Consider the following 16,543-nt stretch of genomic DNA (forward strand, 5'->3'; position numbering starts at 1 on the left):
TCTCTGAGAAACTTAAAGTAAGATATTTTTGAGCCGTTTTCGTCGCGATATCCCCCAGTAGTACATAAAGGAACACAGCAGTGGTATGGCATTGTATATAACTTGAGCCTTAGGTATATTAGTAGACGATTCTTTGAGAAATAAAGCTTTTTGGATTGATAACTGTGCCAGAAACTTTTTGACAAGCGCTCACAAGTGCACAAATCCATGCCCAGGTGGCCTCGTCCCCATGCACTAGTTTTAGTTTTCACTCGGCCGCCGCCATTATGGCAAAGGTGTATACGACTGAAGTTCAAAGGGACACAAGTGCGGTATCATTCGGGACCATTTGGGACAGTGCCCGGTCCAATACTGAGAGAATATTGACCGGCAATAGAGCATTTTGATTGGTTGATTTTAGTTATTGTCCCTCTGACTGCCCGAGTCGTGTAATAAAAGTGTTTTAGCTTGTAATTTGGTGGTGTTTAATGGGTAAAAAGGTCACTTTCGCGAGAACAAGACTCAGAAGAAAAGGTCTACCAGAAAATCACGGTCGCTGATCTTGCCCTTAAGAAAGAAAATTGACAATCAAATCCGGCTCTTGGGTAGGGCATTTGAACACAATTTTGGCCCGGGTGGTGGGAATAGACCTTTTCAAGGTTAACGCCACCATTTTGCGGGCGGTGTAAAACTGCTGGGGCGAACGCAAAATGTGCAGTGAATGTATGGGAAAAGTTGAGAAAATGATGCTCGATAATTTTAGGAAGGTTGACATCGTGCAATTTCTATGAATTACAAACTAAAGATACCATACCTAGCAGGTTACTGATCAAATTTGAGAAATGAAGTCTCGCGAAAAAAGCCGCAAATTGAGATTTTGATTTTCCATATATTTGTCTCTAAAAACCAAGCCGCCGTTTGCGGGAAAGTTTAAAAGCATTTGTATGAAAAACTAAAAATAAGATTTCTCACTTTCAGCGAGCCTGAACCCTTCACATTTAATCGGCAACATCTTTTGCTAGGTATCTTTACTTCGTAATTCATAGAAATTGCAGAATGTCAACCTTCCTCAAATTATCGAGCATCAATCTCCCGACTTTTTTCATACATTCACTGTACATTTTGCGCTCGCCTCAGCAGTTTTGCACCCCCGGCAAAATGGCGGCGTTAACCTTGAAAGGGTCTATTTGAATTAATTAATCTCCAAAAATTTCGGATGCACGGGTAGGAGGAAGGGGGGGGGGGGTGTCGGGGGTGTTGAAGTTTCGAGCTTCGAACTGATCGACGCATTAGTAACTATCATATTGTTTCCGCATTCGTTGGTCACATGCACGTTGAATCATGCTAGAAATCTTTCACTTGCACTTCAATCAACTACGTTTTATTACTCTCTAGAATCAGTTAAAGATTTAACTGAGCAACAAACTAAAATTTCAAGAACGTGTTATTGTTATTTTTTCCCATGAGATAACGATATTAAAATGGATGCATGTACAGTCTTTCGAAAATGATCAAGTGGCAAACACAGTGGCAGAGAATCTTAACTGTGCCACTAAAAAGAACCAATTTCCATCCTTCTCACATGATTATAAGCCAATAAATACATAAACGTTAATGGCATTTGACCCTGAAACATCTTTTCTTTGCTGCTCTGTATTCAATGGGTTGGCGGAATAATACTGCTGACATGTAAAGTGGTGGGTGTTGGAGCAATTACCGGTACTGTTGGTGTCGGGATTGCAACCTTTTTCTTGTAAACATACACATCTGAGATAATGGCCTGAAAAATGATACAAATGCCTACAAATGCCATAAAAGCTATTTTCTTGGCCTCCTACAAAAGGAATTAAAAAAATAAGAAGGATGTCTGAATTTTTGGTCTTCAGTGGGGAACAAAGAAAACTTGGATTCAACAGTCAGAGGATTGCAACTACAACCAGTTGTGATACTCCACCAAATAAGCCACAGAGAAATGCTTATTCCCTCCTATCATAACCTGTGAGCCAAGTATGGGGCAAAAGAGGAAGCAGTAAGAATGAGAGTGAGGAAAAAATAGGAGTAATGAGGCGGGTGCAGGAGGGGAGGGGGGGGGGATGGTGAAGGCGAGAGCACTGCCACTCACCATAAATATGAATGGGTTCTGATGGGTTCTGGCTACATAACCATCATGGAGTGTTGATAACATGATGATGGGTAACCCTGCAGTGGACTGTTATTGTCTCTTGTCCAGGGGGAAGGTGAGAAGCAACAAGCCTACATGCTTCATATCACTGAAACTGGCCTTGTGGCCTCAGACAGTAAACAGTGACTTTACCCACAGTATATTAATATATATTGCATAATTATGCATAACACCAATATCAAACATGAGGTAAGAGAACAACTAGGTCAATATTTCACTTGAAGTGTATATAAATTTTGTAGTATTAAATGTCTACTCAAAACCAACCAAAAACAAACAAACAAATTTTTAACTCACAATAACTCCTTTGTGATACCACCAAGTCTAGGAAAAAAAGAAATTTAAATGCATTAATTAATGTGACCAAAAAGAATACACCTGTTCAATTTCAGTACAAACTATGATGAATTCAGCATTTTGTTTCATGTGATTCTCTGCCCAAAACAGATATGAATTCTTGCATATGGTTTCAAATAATTTCATTTAAAAATTGTTTACAAGGTTAAAGCATCAGATTAAGTCACAAGTGAGATACTTACAATAATTCCTCCAATTACACTACTAACTGAAAAACAAGAAAAGGAAAAACAGTTCAGGAAAACATGTTAGTATTTTAATATGCTCATAAAAACTTCTAGTTTTCTTTATTCATTGCAGTTATGATTTTCTTTGTCATATAATATGGTTAGGATTTCTTCAAATACATAGAAAGTGCAATTTATGGTAGATGTCATAAAAATTCACAGTATTGTAATTTGTCTATGATTCAGGGACTATAACTGACAGTAATTACTTCATATCTCTTTCCTAATAAACACAGACTTCTATGTTTTTAAGAACTGAAAATCTCTGGTAATGTTTATCTAGAAATTTATCCTGTGGTTGATACACTCCCCTAACCAAAATTTTAACAAGGCAATGTCATCTGGGTGTATGTCTTCCGATAGATCATAGGTGAGTAGTAAGCAAGACATATGTACAATTAAGCTTGTTAATATATAATACTCACTTAGCATGTTAACAACTATAAGGTAATTCATGGAGTCCTGAGAGGCTTTCACAAAGCTAAGGATGAGTGTAATCTGTTTAAATAAAGACACAAGTCATTTCTCATCATCTCACATCATTCTTTTTCATGAAGATAGAAACCAATTGTATATCTTAAGATAAGGCAAAAAGTGCAATTCTCTGTAATTTCAAGCCAAGTTACCAATCCAGCTTGCAGCTCATCCTACTTTTTGTGGTGTGGAGTGCATATGAGTATTGTGCCCCCTGCCACCCCCTCCCCCCGCCCCTCCCCGACTGGAATACCAGTTTACTACAAGATTCTAACTTCCCATGAGCCAATCTTGTCATGTTTCCCATGGCCAGTTCACCTATTAATTCTCATCTATTGTCCCATGTGGAAAGGCACAATAAGAGTTAAGTGCATTTCCCTCGTAAACAATACAGTAGTCTACTAGTACTCCTGTGTAGGCTCCAGTGAAGTTTGTTCAAGATTTTCAGAAACTTAAATCATCAAGGTGCTATTGGAATCATAATATACATACCAGTACGATTACTGCTGTGACTATGGCAAGAGCCCTTAACATTAACTTCTGCAAATAAAAAGAAATTGGACATTATAACTGGCTTTGTGGTACAAATGATAAAAAGATCAGAGATGAATATTTGTATCTTTCATTTATTGTTGTGTTCGGATACATCATACACAGTAAGTCACAATGCATAATTTATATGCTTACTGTGACTGAAGCTTGTATTCTGGGGTTAGACAATACCTTATGAGAACTGAGTATGCAATTCTGATCACACGTCACCCTCAAAAAAGAAAAAAGGAGGTAACTATATAACACCCCGACTGCCAAGATCCGTGGCGGGTTTCTAAGGGGTTGACAAGTCTTGTCAGCCTTAACGTCCTCAGCGTGCATTCAAGAGTTTGATTTTCCTAAACGTCTCAGCGTGAAGTCTAGATTTGTAAAATGTCGCCGTAAGGCAGAGCCTGGCCACTCGTTACAGTTTAGAACAAAAGCAGAGCAGAGGAGGGAGGGGGAAAAGTGTAGGACGGTGGGAAATGTGACCGAAAACCGAAACTTCTTGCAAACAGGAAGTAAATTATGAGCCAGGTAGACTTAATACATGTTTCTTTGTGTTGATAAATTCAAAATCAAAATTCCGTATCTTTGGTTAAAGTGCATGTGTAGGGAAGACAAAGCGAGAAAAAAGTGAGAGAAGGACAAACTAAATAAAATACAAATTATGCGTAAAGAAAAAAAAATTCGTAGAGCGACTTTATCTCTGCTCAGCATTTCCTCCCACTTCTGGAAACGTTTTGTACGATGCGCTGGAAACTTTTAAACTGAACGATCACACGATCGTATAAGTCCAGAGTGAAAACGTAAATTTAAAATACCTTAAAGGATACCACCTAATTTCAGTAAACATACCGTTAAAGGGGAAACCTCGTGGTACAAAGGTGCTGCTTCGGTTGAATCCATTTTGGATTATTTTTTTGGCGTGTTCGATCTGTCATCTGAGCACGAGAATTATCCGGAAATGTTCGGAACCTCTCGGATAAGTTCGCTAAAATTTCGAAATAAACATGGAGGAAGATGGCGGTAAGCAAAGGCTTCTCGATGGAAGACAGCCTTATCCTTCCTCGTTACCTCAGTCTCCTCCAAACGAATACGATAGTCCGCTTTTCCACGAGCAGGGAAAAAGTCCGAAAGAGGTAGGCCTTCATGGTTCGCTGTATGAGAGATAGGTGATTACAAATTGCAACGACCAACTAGCTTGACCGCAACGAATTTTTGCATCATTGTCCTTAGTTTCGTTTCCGTTTTTCATGGCCCTCTGTTATGCTAATATCGATTGCATTATTTGACCAAGTGTTTTTTATTTTTTTTTTTTGGATCAGTGAGTATATCGCATCACTTTACAAACGATCTTGCTACGAGTGCAATACAAAGTAACTGACTAAATTAAAAACATTGTCCCTGATGAAGTTTTGATGATTCTACCGTTTTTGAAAGAATTTCCAAATGTATATTCCCTCATCGTGACATGTTCAATTGCATCTGATGTACAGCGTAGCGTATCATCATAAAATGCAGTGGCAATCAGATTTAGTATTGTTATAAATAGCCTCGCAGAGTCCAAAGGAGTCGACTCATTTCTTTCTAACAATATTTTGTCCTCTACCACAATGCGTATATTTAACAATTATTCCACGAGCGCGCGTCGGATATGAGATGATAGATAGCCAACGAGGCGCGTAGCAATTCTTGAATTGCATTATCCAATGATCCAGTTTTTAATAATTACTGCATATTCGCATGTATGCCTGCGCAATTTTATGGGACTTTTACATGATACCGAAAGAACGGTAGTTGTTTTCTAAAATGCTTACTTGTTGATCTAGGGAGACTGGTGGGCTGAATAGCAAAATGTGAAGGTCTTGGTCAATTTGACAAACAGACCTTGATGGTGCTAATAAATAATAAATAATAATAATAAATAATTTAGCTATGGACATCCACTGGGTGGCTCCTCTTGTCCACTGTTCTAGATCGAATTGGAATTTGGAATGTTGGTCTTTTTGGAGGGAGGAAAAATCCATCATACGAGATTACTGTGTGATGGATGTCCTCCCCTGGGGTGGGATGGGTGGGTTAGGACAGCAGGTCCACATCAGCTATTACAGCTGCCAATTAATCAACCTGCTTAAACAAATAAATGAACTTCAAACTTCACCTGGAGAAAAACCCTCAGAGCAAGGACGAGAACCAACAACAAACTCAACCCACATGTGACACCAGGTCTAGGAATCGAACCCAGGCCATAGTGTTGGGAGGCGAATGCTCTCACCACGCACCATCCCTGCTCCCCTGATTATGAAATCCATAGATCGTGACCTTTAGCTAAAGATTTCCCTGTCAGGCCCTCTCATTAAGTCAACAAGCACCTTTTATTTAAACTTACACGTTCATTGAAAACATACTTAAACAATATCTTGTATAATTATGGATAATTTGATATTTAAAAAATGTAGTTAATCATTAAATAAAGAAAAAGAGACAGCCAGACAGGTAGCATTTTATCAGTTTTCAGTTTGAAGGCTTCCTCAAGCAGAGATACTTGTGTGGCCTTCATCCACTGTAGATAGTGGCAGATCGTGGAGTATGCAGTTGTTACTATGAAAAGGGCACTGATATACGCCTTTCACAAGCTACAGGAAGATGCCTTACAGTGCGTGTATTTCCCAATGATATTTACATGTAGTTAATCAACTTATTGTAATTACAGTAAATTAATATGTTCATGTCCTAACCTTTTATGTATTTCCTTTTTTATATAGAAACTTATCATGTACCTTTTTATCCTGTTTGTGAGCGCTATGGTCATGGTATGTACAATATGTACTTTGCTAGGATATATAAATGATCAGACTGAGTCGTTGTCCATGTTGTGCAACTATCTGTGGAGCAAGAAATATAAACTCCCTTTAACTTCCATGAGTGACCAAAGCAGAACTTCTCCCAGCAATATCGAAAAAAATATGAAGCAGAAAAATGATGGGAATTTGGAAAAATGTCAATTAGGGGATTATTGTTGATCCAATACCAAATTCTCCAAACCACACATCATAATAATTGTATAATAATAATAATAATAGTAATCATAATAATAATAATCATAATAATAATAATCATAATAATTGTTTAGCAGACAGTCAGGAGAATTGCTAATGAGATCTTGGGATTGAAAGGGTGTACATGTATTGGTATTTGTATTTTGGCATAAAAAAAAAAAAAAAAAAAAAAAAACACAAAAATTATCCCAAAGTTACACCCCATTTGTGAGGGCTAGGCCCTGATTAAGTGTTACCTTTAACGAATGGTAAACACCACAGGGTGTACTTTTGAGTTATGGATGTATGCGGGAGGTTGCTTAGGATGGCAGAAGCACTATTTGAGTGCTTAGCAAACCTCCCAACAATTTCCTGCAAAGCATTTGCTTACTTGGAAAGATTTTCTCAGATGAGCAGCATACACCCATGGGCAAATTGTCGACACTGAATTGACCAATCAGAGCATGCACTTTACATGATTTATACATGTTATAATATCCACTGGGTTGAGAAATGCCAGAGGAGAGTAAAATATAAAAAGAGAGATACAGTAAGTACATGTTATTTGGTGCTTAACTTCATGGAAGTTATGAAATGAAACCATTCTGACTAACAATTTTTCTAAGACTTGCTTCAACATTGTGCAGAATGTGCCCTAAAACCAGAATTGTTCTCAGTTACATTGGCACAGCTCACATTCAATTTGTTAATTAATATTTAGTTCTTATTAACCAAGTGGGAGGTCTGTATGGGAGAATCTTGACCAAGGTCGCCAATACAGACCAAACGCAGTGAGGTCTGTACCAGCGACCAAGGTCAAGATTCTCCCATACAGACCGACCTAGCTCGGTTAATAAGACGTTTATTATATGGCTGTCTTATATGCCCATTTTTTATATTCTTTGTACCTTTTTTTTCTAGACCAGTCTAGATGCTGGTCTAGATGGGAAAACCTAGACCTCTTTCAATATTGATTTCAGCCAATCAAACTCGTGAATTTGGTAGTTCCCAGTCCTTGTGAGACACAGCCATATAATAAATTTTTATTCAGCTATGGTTTGATGCTACTCTGGTTTAAGGATTGAATGATGAGAATATAGGGGTCTATGAATTGTAATATCCTGGTTACTTTCATTAAATCCTTAAACCAGTGTAGCAGCGAACCATGTCTGATTGTCCACCTGGTTGCTTTATGAACTTTAATATAAGATTTTTATGCATTTATTTGGTTTGACAGATTACAATTATTCTGTCATTGTATCGTGGTGCCGCTGTGGATCCTACATACATATTGTTAGGAGTCAGCATCATTTGTAAGTAGCACTCACACCTTGGATGAAATATGAAAGTAGTGATATATCTTATTCTAGTAATTAACAATTATTCCAAGAGTGCACATTGGATATGAGATGATAGATAGCCAACGAGGCGCGTGGCACCTAGTTGGCTATAATCATCTCATATCCAACGAGTGCAAGTGGAATAATTGTTCTATTTAAAAAAAACGCCCCCAAGATATTAGACAAATCTTCTCTGCTTTATTTTGTAAGAAGAAACCGGATGTTACAATGTACAGATAATTAGATTATGGTATATTGACTCATATACCATAATGGCTAAGCCAATAAAAAGTCTTGAATTGCATTATCCAATGATCCAGTTTTTAATAATAATCCTTTAACCCTTTCACTTCCTGGAGTGACCAAGACAGAATTTCTCCTTACCGTATCAATACAATATCAAGCAGTTAAGTGATGAGAATAAAGAAAAATATTGATGAGGGGATTATTGGTGGATTGAAGACTAAATTCTCCAAACATCATAAGAATTGTATGGCAGACTGTAAGGAGTATTACTATTGAGATCTTTGGAATCACCACCCCACAGTTAGCTCAATTGGTGAGAGCGCCAAATTGTGTTGTGCGGGAGGTCAAGGGTTCGAGCCCCGGCCGGATCAATACTCATGGTTTTAAAATAACCGAGGAGAATTTGCTACCTTTCTATAATATCAAGAAATGGATAGATATTCCAATCTTCCCAGATAAGGACGAATAAAACCGTAGGTCCCGTCTCCTGCAGGGTTAGGGGTAGATGTTAATTTCCCATACACAAGACTACTGTGTGGTGAATGTCCTCCCTGGGGTGGAATGGTGGGTACAAAGGGGTTAGATGTCAATTGGGACAAAAGTTCTGTTCCTTTCTCCTGCCAATCCCGTGGCGAACAAATTAAATTCTTAAAGTGCTACTGCAACGAAATTTTTGCGATTTATTTTCCCAATTTTCTGGTGTTAACTTCACATTTAGACCCTAAACTATAAGCGTAAGTTTCTCAAATTTGACAATGTTATTCCTTAAAAACAGCGCCACGAAGACATTAAAAATTCTTCCGCCATTGCTCGAATAACACACTGGATAGCCCTCGAAAATAACTACAGCGGTTTTAGTTGTGGTGTCATCGACTCACTTCGACAACGTCGCGAAGGCATGCCTTTACGAGAAATATGCAAAAGAAAGCTGGGGAACAATTCTTTAGAATTTTATTCCTTCTTTCCTGCGGAACCAGAAAAACAACTCTCTCTCAGCATACCAAATTAGCCACGTTTTTTGAGTCATTGATGTCACTTCCGTTCTCGACCCAGTTTCTTCCTCTTCGCGCGGAGTTCTGTAGTTCGAAGAATGGCGGCCGTTTAGATCGCGAATCTACAGGGAAAATAATATTACCTCTTGATGGAGTTTTGCCTTAAGATTTGGCAAATTTGTTACTTAGGGTAAGTAATTGCAACCTCTGAGGAGAAAACAAAAGGTGCATTTTTGGTCGCAGAATTCTTAAGTTCTTAAATTCTTAAATTCTTAACAGTTAAACCTCTAAGAGTGACCAGCATCTAATTTCTCCTTACGATATCATCCCTGAATCACTCACTAAGGTCAGGAGAATAAAGGAAATGATCACCTACATGTACTAAATTAGCTCCAGATTGTTTAAAAAATTCTCCTTGTCAGCACCTCGGGAAATGTTTAGAGAACAGTATGGAGAATATGCATGCTTTTAGTTGGGACTGTAAAGGTTTAGTATTATACATTCTCTTATGTCATACCTACAGACAATAGATTTTATATATGTAGAGGTGACATCATACCTACAGACAGTAGTTTTATGTGCTCTTGTCTTTACAAGTGCAGCTCAAGAATATGCATAATAAAACAATTATTGGATACAGTTTTTGCATGATAGCAATAATTATCAAGGCCTCAGTTTGTGTTATCAGCCTCAGCCTTTGGCTTTGGCAGATAACACAAACTTTGCCCTTGATAGTTATCGCTACCATGCTCAAATTAGTAATTAATTATTTTGCCTTTTGTCAGCATAATTTTTTTCAGGGTTTTTATAGTTACTAATTTTTTTTTTTAGATGTTATCAGCAGAATCTTCGATCACTATTGATATCTTACTTTTCCTTGTTTTGTAGCTATTGGAATGGTGGAGTTAGTGTTGGTAAGGTGTTTCTTTTTTATATTTTACTACCTTCTTTTCCAAAAACGATAATTTTCTTTCATTTCTTACCAAAAAAAATACACATGTGCAAGATTAATTTTAATGGCGGTGTTAATTCTAGTTGTGCTGTTAACCCCATTTACTCATTTTTGGTACTGTATTTTCAAAGTAATTTTGTTTTGTGAGAACTAGATGAACAGTAATTATCTTGAGATTTTTAGCTGTTGTTACTATGTACTGTCAAATTTTGTCACAACTTAATTTGTTTGTTCCACCCAACGCAGTAACATTCCAGAAATATTTCTGGAGTCCATGGTTCTCTGAGTTTCCCAGTATGGTTTGTAGAACTGTATGTAAAATGTTTATGAGTACATAATTATAATTATTGATTTCATCGCAGGTTCACTGGACAAGATCAGGGGAACTTCCTGCCGAGAAATTATGGTTTTTGTACTTTGTTGGAATCTGTATCTCTTTGGAGTCTATTTTCACAGATGTGCTGTTGTATCACAGACCTGAGCTATGAACTCAATTGATTATATAATTTAGTTAATTATATTTAATTTAAATTTATATCAATGATAATTTCGGTCTGTTTTTTTTTTCTTTTTTTGTATGTCCAATTATGGCAGCCAATGAATCATGTTATAAATGTTAGTTTTGTACATGGTCACTTTTCTCATTTTCAAAGAAGGAAAAAGGTGAAGATGAGTTTGTGCTGAGGTACAAAGCGAGTCTGATTGAGTCCTCTTGAATATGAATTACTGCAAGATAATCTAGGAATTACTGCAAACGCCAACATCAACTTTTGTATTTTGAGATTTTACAGATTCAAAGCTTGTTTGTTACTGTCCTTTTGTTTTGTTTTGTAGTTTTTTTGTATTGAATTGCAGGAAAATTCACTAAGTGTTATGAGCGAGAAACAAATTATTCAATAAACGGTGAAATTTAAGAACAAAATGAGCCTTTGGGGTCTGCGCCATTTTGCTTTCATTTCATTCTTTACCAGCCCTAGTGGTACTCGTCGATGTATTCTGTGAGAGTCGCAAACACATACTCGTGCGCTTTAGAACCTTGACGCCGATTTGCGACTTGACCTGACCAGCTCCCGTATTTAGACCTCCCTCTTACTATGGCGCGCGTGTGAGTTTGATACGAGGAAAAGGAAAACTGTCCAATGTTCATTTATTCAGCCGCTGTCTGTATTTGAGGGTGAACATGTTCAGTGTTTGACCTATCCTTAATGATGACATGGATATAGTTGGTTATTTGACATTGGTTCCATTGGCCAACGGTTGTAGGCAAAAGGAATCACGCAAGTACCGCATTAGGCAAATTTCGGTTCGTCACAGAGTCTCCTCATTTTTATTAATTTTTTTTTTTAAGCAAAAGTCTGCTACTCCTAACTGTCTTCGCAAATTTGCATTCGTTAAGAGCGAATTAATCATATAGTTGTCTATTCTTTCTTTACCGGACAGTTTTAAAGGTGACCCAAAAAGTCGCCAATCTCTTATACTGACATCTTTTATACAAATGGGGCACGTCACGGAGCTCTCATTTTACATCTCTGGAAGCTAATTAATTTTTATGTAGTTAGGAACACTTTCTTTGCAATACGTTGTACGGTTAAATCGATGTTATTCTGTGACCTCGATTAAATTTCATTGCTGAGAATCCTGTGGGGTGAGAGGTTAATTCTTCGTTTGAAATACCTGATTTAGAATCAAGGGTTAATGTACTGACAGCTAGAAAACAATCTATCAAATAAAAGTTTTAGGCATTGTTAACCGTGGATCGTAAGAAGCTTTGTCAGTTTCACAAACGTTCGCAATTTTGGTAGTAATAAAAAATAACAGCTGCTTGACGCGTCGAACGGACTAGCACAATGACAAAAGAAGAACACGCATAAAATCCACTCTCCTGAAATATTACTCTTCGTGTTTGTACAGAATCATTCACGATTACAAATGCAATTGTGTTACTATCAGCCATAATCGGACGATGACATCAGTCCCGAGACAAACGACAAACTGAAAATAAGATATGTACATAAATTAGTTCCGGCATTGAAAAAGCTGCATCATATTATGCGTGGGCTGAGTCTCTGATGACCTCATGGGACGTTTTATTGACTTCTTAAGCATTATTGGTTACGAGAATGGCGTGTGAGTGGTTTGAAGATCTCGTGATTTAGAGACTACATTGTTTTTAAGATCACGAGTTTACCTATCTTTCATCATTCATCCCCAACCATGGAGTTGTTGCTGTCGGAATATCTGACCTTCGGAAATGTTTTTATCGCGGTTGTTTTCTTGCTGATTCTCAACCAATTGTTTGAGCTCTATCAGTTCAGGAACATGCCGCCGGGGCCTCGTTTGACAAGTATACCGTTCATAGGAAATTTAATGAGCTTTGATTCAGGGGATGGTTTCTGTGAAGTAACAGCAAGGTTTGTTTATGCTGTACAGACCAGTAAAGCGTTTCAAAGCAGTTTCACCACCTCACAGACTTTTCTTACTTATTTCTCTTCCAAATGTAAAAATCGAGACGTATCATCAATTCTACAACATTTTAATAGATCACTTTCAAAATTTTGGTTGTCAGTTGACAATGGGTCCTTTGCAGGCGAGTGGCATATAATTTGCAACACAAATCAATTATACGGAAGTAAGGATCTGTCATCCTTTCTTGCATATCATTAAGTTGGTCAAGAGTTATCGTTCGTCACACAACACAGAACTCACACTGTGCTGTTGCACTCAGTTCTTAAGTGTCATTTCTTTTTGGCCTGGCTTGACCCTTAACTATTCCATTTCTTTGCAGCATGAGGAAAAATTACGGCACCGTATATTCCATGAAGGTTGGGAGTTTCAAATTCGTAGTTGCCGAAGATCCAACATCTGTGAAGGAAGTGCTCGTTACAAAATCTGCTGATTATGCTGGAAGACCTCCGTTTCACAGCTTTATGATTGACACACTTGGTAATTTGTTTTTCTTACAGATTATTGTACCTAAAAATGTTTGAGATCAATTACCCGCGTTTTCTTTTTCCTTGTTTGCTGTTTTTTTTTGTTCTTTTAAAGTTGTCGCTAGGTTATATCAGTACCTAAAACGACAGGCACCGCGGTCTTACGGGCTTAAATGGTTCGAGGAAGATAAAATTTTCCGCTTGAAGTAACGATACTAGATCGACGTCTATCCCATTCTCTCTCAAGACCTCAACCAGTAATTCTTCTTTTAAATTGGTGTTTGCCATACAGGTCCTTGGATGTTAGTTTGTTACTCTTGAAAGTTAAAGGGAGTGTCACCTGATGTTTCTTTAGCTTGTAAAACAAGATACTTAATTGTAAGCACGGCACAAAGCGCCACGCTGCAAGTGTTCAAATAATAAAACACGATGATTTTTATTCGGAGCAATTATTATAAATGCATGAAACAGAGTTGTACCATGTGTTGTGAAGAAATCGAGCCTACATTGAACTGAAATAAACTCAACTGAAATAATAGAAAAATTAACGGAAACAGCCTAGAAAATGAACACTCGTGAAACCGCACACAGATTTATTTAATTTGATTAAGTTAGTGATTATCTGATTTTACCACACCGGGTATGGTTTTGTGATATAGGATATAGTGACACTTGAGAGTTTAATAGACAAGAACCTTCACGATATAGTCTTGAATACGGACAGCGTTTATAGAGAGAAAACAGCGAGTTTTGAGATTTAGAGCCCTACGGAATATTAAGCCTTGTAACGCAGAAGGATTCAGCCAATAAATTCTTTACATGTGTTGATTCACCAATAACTTGTAAAATTAAGAGATACTTTGTTTAGAATTTCTCAGTAACAGCTTTACGACTCTCTGCAGGTGGAAAAGATGTTGCTTTGGCAAACTATGGTCCAGCCTGGAGATTTCATCGCAAGCTTTTCGTGACGGCTATAAGACAGTATCTATCTGATCAAAAATTGGTGGAAGAAAGGGTCTCCGAGCAGGTGCGGTGGCTGATGCAGTACTTTGAGGACCAAAATGGAAATGATTTCGACCCTGGAAAGATTTTAATGGAGAGTGTTGCAAATGTGATATGTCGAATCACATTTGGAAAGCTCTTTGACTCCTCTCATCCAGATTTTGAGGAATTCTTGAAGCTGAATAACGAGTCTTTTACTGACATTGAAACAAGTAATCAAATTTTTGTTTTAGATTTCTTTCCGATAGCCAAGTACTTTCCTTTTTCTGCGTATCAAACAGAGCAGAAGGTCGCAGACCGAATGTTCGAAATTCTCCGCCGACAGTTAAAGATACAGGAAAATGAGTTCGACCCAAAATCAGAGATCGAAAGTCTCATCGGAAGTCTTCTCAAAGAGAGAATTGCTGCCGAGAATGAGGTTGATGCGGAGGAGAGGGCATCCATATTATCAGACGACTACATAATCAACACCGTGGGAGATATGTTTAGTGCTGGTTACGAGACCACTAGTACAACCTTACGCTGGGCCATTGCATACCTCGTTAATTATCCTGAATGCCAAAGGGATATACAGAGTCAGCTCGACGACGTGGTCGGAAGAGATCGCATGCCAGGTCTGGATGATCGTCCAAAACTTCCTCTAGTCTTAGCCACAATCATGGAAACGTTGCGCCTTGGAAATGTTGCTGAGACAACCATTACACATTACACTCTGAAAGATACCACATTGGCCGGTTACCGCGTTCCAAAGGATACTGTAGTGATGGCCAACCTAATGGCCATTCATCTTGACCCTAACCTTTGGGAGAACCCAGACTCCTTCGACCCTCGTCGCCATATTGACTCCGATGGCCAAATTATCACCAACTCTGGCAATTTTCTTCCCTTCTCGGCTGGACGCCGGGTTTGTGCTGGCGAGGCCTTAGCAAAGGTGAGGTTAATCTCCCATGTATTTTATGCATCACTTAGATAAGTTGTTTTCTTAATTACAATTCCACCTATAGTGTTTGCAGAAAGAAAATTTGTCCGAAAAAACATTTTTGTTGCATTACATCCTACTGGAATCTTGCTAAGCCACAGCTAACAGCTGTCGCCGTCTGTGGAAGTAGCTCTGATACTTATAGCCTATTATCATTACGGTTATCAGGTGTAAAATTACTTGAATCAAACCGTTGTTGTCTTCTCTTTTTTTTAATCTTCCAGCATCCCTTCCTAGAGTTCAGTAACAATTAAAGAAATGTGTTTAAACCATTCGGATTAATGACATATCGCTGTTGAGACCCAATTCACAGCCCTATGAATCCTTTGCTAATTCGGCCTAAGAATCCTCTGCTCTATTTAAACGCGTTGGTTTCTTGCAAGACTTACTTTCTTATGTATAAGTAATAGACAGATAGAGTGGATGAGGCCTATTAGATCAAAACTGTAATTATTCAACGAACTTTGCTCCACGCAGACTTATCATTCTTAAATCTTTCTTTACGGGACTTAAGTGTTATATTTTTTTTTCTCGTTGTTGTTGTTGTTTTAGATACATATATGAAGTGCTATGCATTCTACTATTTTTTCTTTCAAGGTGGAGCTGTTCTTGTTCCTGTCTTGGATGCTGCATAGATTTACATTTCTGCCATCAGAAGATGGCAGCTTCCCGGATCTAAAGGGAAAGTTTGGATTAACCCGCTTTCCAGCTGCTTACAAAATTAGGGTTGTAAAACGCCAGTAATATGATATAAAGGGTGAACCATTGGTAGACTACATAAACGCTTTTGAATGGCCTTTAGTTAGACGAGCAATCAATGGAGATGAAACAATGACATTTGAGCCTCTAATTATTTTCTTCGATCTTTGTATCTCTATCTTTCGTGAAAATAAGAATCCTTTATTAATTGCTGTTAATAATTTCATCCCCAGTGTGGTTTATATTGTTAACGGCAGTTGATAGTGCCGGCATGTTATTGAAATCTTTGATAAAAATAAGCGTACATATTGTAATAAAGATCCTGCTTCTTCGCATAGCAAATTCAGGATAAAGCTGCGATTAAAATAACACAGAAGCTTATTTTTTTGCGAGTGATACGATGCAGTTTTTCTTTTCTTTTCTTTCTTTTTCTTTTTTTCTTTTTTTTATGTCTTTCATAAAGTGAAAACAATAGTAGTTGGCCCAGATTTTGATCGCTTAACCCAGAGAGTGGTCAAATTAACCCCTTTTCAAGTAGTGAATTGCAATTCACTATCTCACATTGGTCTATTATCTTGGTCTTGTCTCGGTGAGCCAGGAAAAGGGGAGCAG

The 16,543-nt window shown here is 37.8% G+C and overlaps 3 protein-coding genes across 4 annotated transcripts; 2 read left to right on the top strand and 1 right to left on the bottom strand.

Moving 5' to 3' along the window:
• Positions 1 to 1,344: 1,344 nt before the first annotated feature.
• On the bottom strand, positions 1,345 to 4,747 carry LOC111344137 (uncharacterized). 2 transcript variants are annotated; one of them, XM_088747354.1, is made up of 6 exons: positions 4,609 to 4,747; positions 3,712 to 3,759; positions 3,171 to 3,243; positions 2,701 to 2,726; positions 2,459 to 2,485; positions 1,345 to 1,759 (listed from the first exon to the last, which is right to left on the bottom strand). In XM_088747354.1, exons 1-6 carry the CDS (start codon positions 4,657 to 4,659, stop codon positions 1,637 to 1,639), a joined length of 348 nt encoding a protein of 115 aa, XP_088603480.1. In that variant the 5' UTR covers positions 4,660 to 4,747; the 3' UTR covers positions 1,345 to 1,636. The 2 variants fall into 2 exon arrangements, with proteins under 2 accessions (XP_088603480.1, XP_022807082.2); XM_022951347.2 differs by having other exon boundaries at positions 1,345 to 1,813.
• An 11-nt stretch (positions 4,748 to 4,758) lies between these two features.
• On the top strand, positions 4,759 to 11,243 carry LOC148739531 (uncharacterized). The gene is made up of 5 exons (XM_088747353.1): positions 4,759 to 4,892; positions 6,519 to 6,566; positions 8,029 to 8,104; positions 10,258 to 10,283; positions 10,684 to 11,243. The coding sequence occupies exons 1-5, from the start codon at positions 4,764 to 4,766 to the stop codon at positions 10,807 to 10,809; spliced, it is 405 nt and encodes a 134-aa protein (XP_088603479.1). The 5' UTR covers positions 4,759 to 4,763; the 3' UTR covers positions 10,810 to 11,243.
• A 971-nt stretch (positions 11,244 to 12,214) lies between these two features.
• LOC111344134 (steroid 17-alpha-hydroxylase/17,20 lyase) lies at positions 12,215 to 16,327 on the top strand. The gene is made up of 4 exons (XM_022951343.2): positions 12,215 to 12,732; positions 13,107 to 13,264; positions 14,154 to 15,184; positions 15,830 to 16,327. Exons 1-4 carry the CDS (start codon positions 12,536 to 12,538, stop codon positions 15,974 to 15,976), a joined length of 1,533 nt encoding a protein of 510 aa, XP_022807078.2. The 5' UTR covers positions 12,215 to 12,535; the 3' UTR covers positions 15,977 to 16,327.
• Positions 16,328 to 16,543: the final 216 nt, after the last annotated feature.

Source organism: Stylophora pistillata, chromosome 2 (assembly GCF_964205215.1).
Source record: "Stylophora pistillata chromosome 2, jaStyPist1.2, whole genome shotgun sequence".
Taxonomy (NCBI): Eukaryota; Metazoa; Cnidaria; class Anthozoa; order Scleractinia; family Pocilloporidae; genus Stylophora; species Stylophora pistillata.

What these genes read in the sequence shown, in the direction of transcription:
- LOC111344137 (XM_022951347.2), bottom strand. Translation starts at nt 4,659, where the DNA reads ATGGATTCAACCGAAGCAGCACCTTTGTACCACGAGGTTTCCCCTTTA. An exon ending in ACGAGGTTTCCCCTTTAACG is followed by an intron (nt 3,760 to 4,608) that starts GTATGTTTACTG and finishes TTTTATTTGCAG; the next exon opens with AAGTTAATGTTAAGGGCTCT. An exon ending in TCACAGCAGTAATCGTACTG is followed by an intron (nt 3,244 to 3,711) that starts GTATGTATATTA and finishes TTATTTAAACAG; the next exon opens with ATTACACTCATCCTTAGCTT.
- LOC148739531 (XM_088747353.1), top strand. Translation starts at nt 4,764, where the DNA reads ATGGAGGAAGATGGCGGTAAGCAAAGGCTTCTCGATGGAAGACAGCCT. An exon ending in TTGTGAGCGCTATGGTCATG is followed by an intron (nt 6,567 to 8,028) that starts GTATGTACAATA and finishes TTGGTTTGACAG; the next exon opens with ATTACAATTATTCTGTCATT. An exon ending in GTTAGGAGTCAGCATCATTT is followed by an intron (nt 8,105 to 10,257) that starts GTAAGTAGCACT and finishes CTTGTTTTGTAG; the next exon opens with CTATTGGAATGGTGGAGTTA.
- LOC111344134 (XM_022951343.2), top strand. Translation starts at nt 12,536, where the DNA reads ATGGAGTTGTTGCTGTCGGAATATCTGACCTTCGGAAATGTTTTTATC. An exon ending in CTTTATGATTGACACACTTG is followed by an intron (nt 13,265 to 14,153) that starts GTAATTTGTTTT and finishes GACTCTCTGCAG; the next exon opens with GTGGAAAAGATGTTGCTTTG. An exon ending in CTGGCGAGGCCTTAGCAAAG is followed by an intron (nt 15,185 to 15,829) that starts GTGAGGTTAATC and finishes TTTTCTTTCAAG; the next exon opens with GTGGAGCTGTTCTTGTTCCT.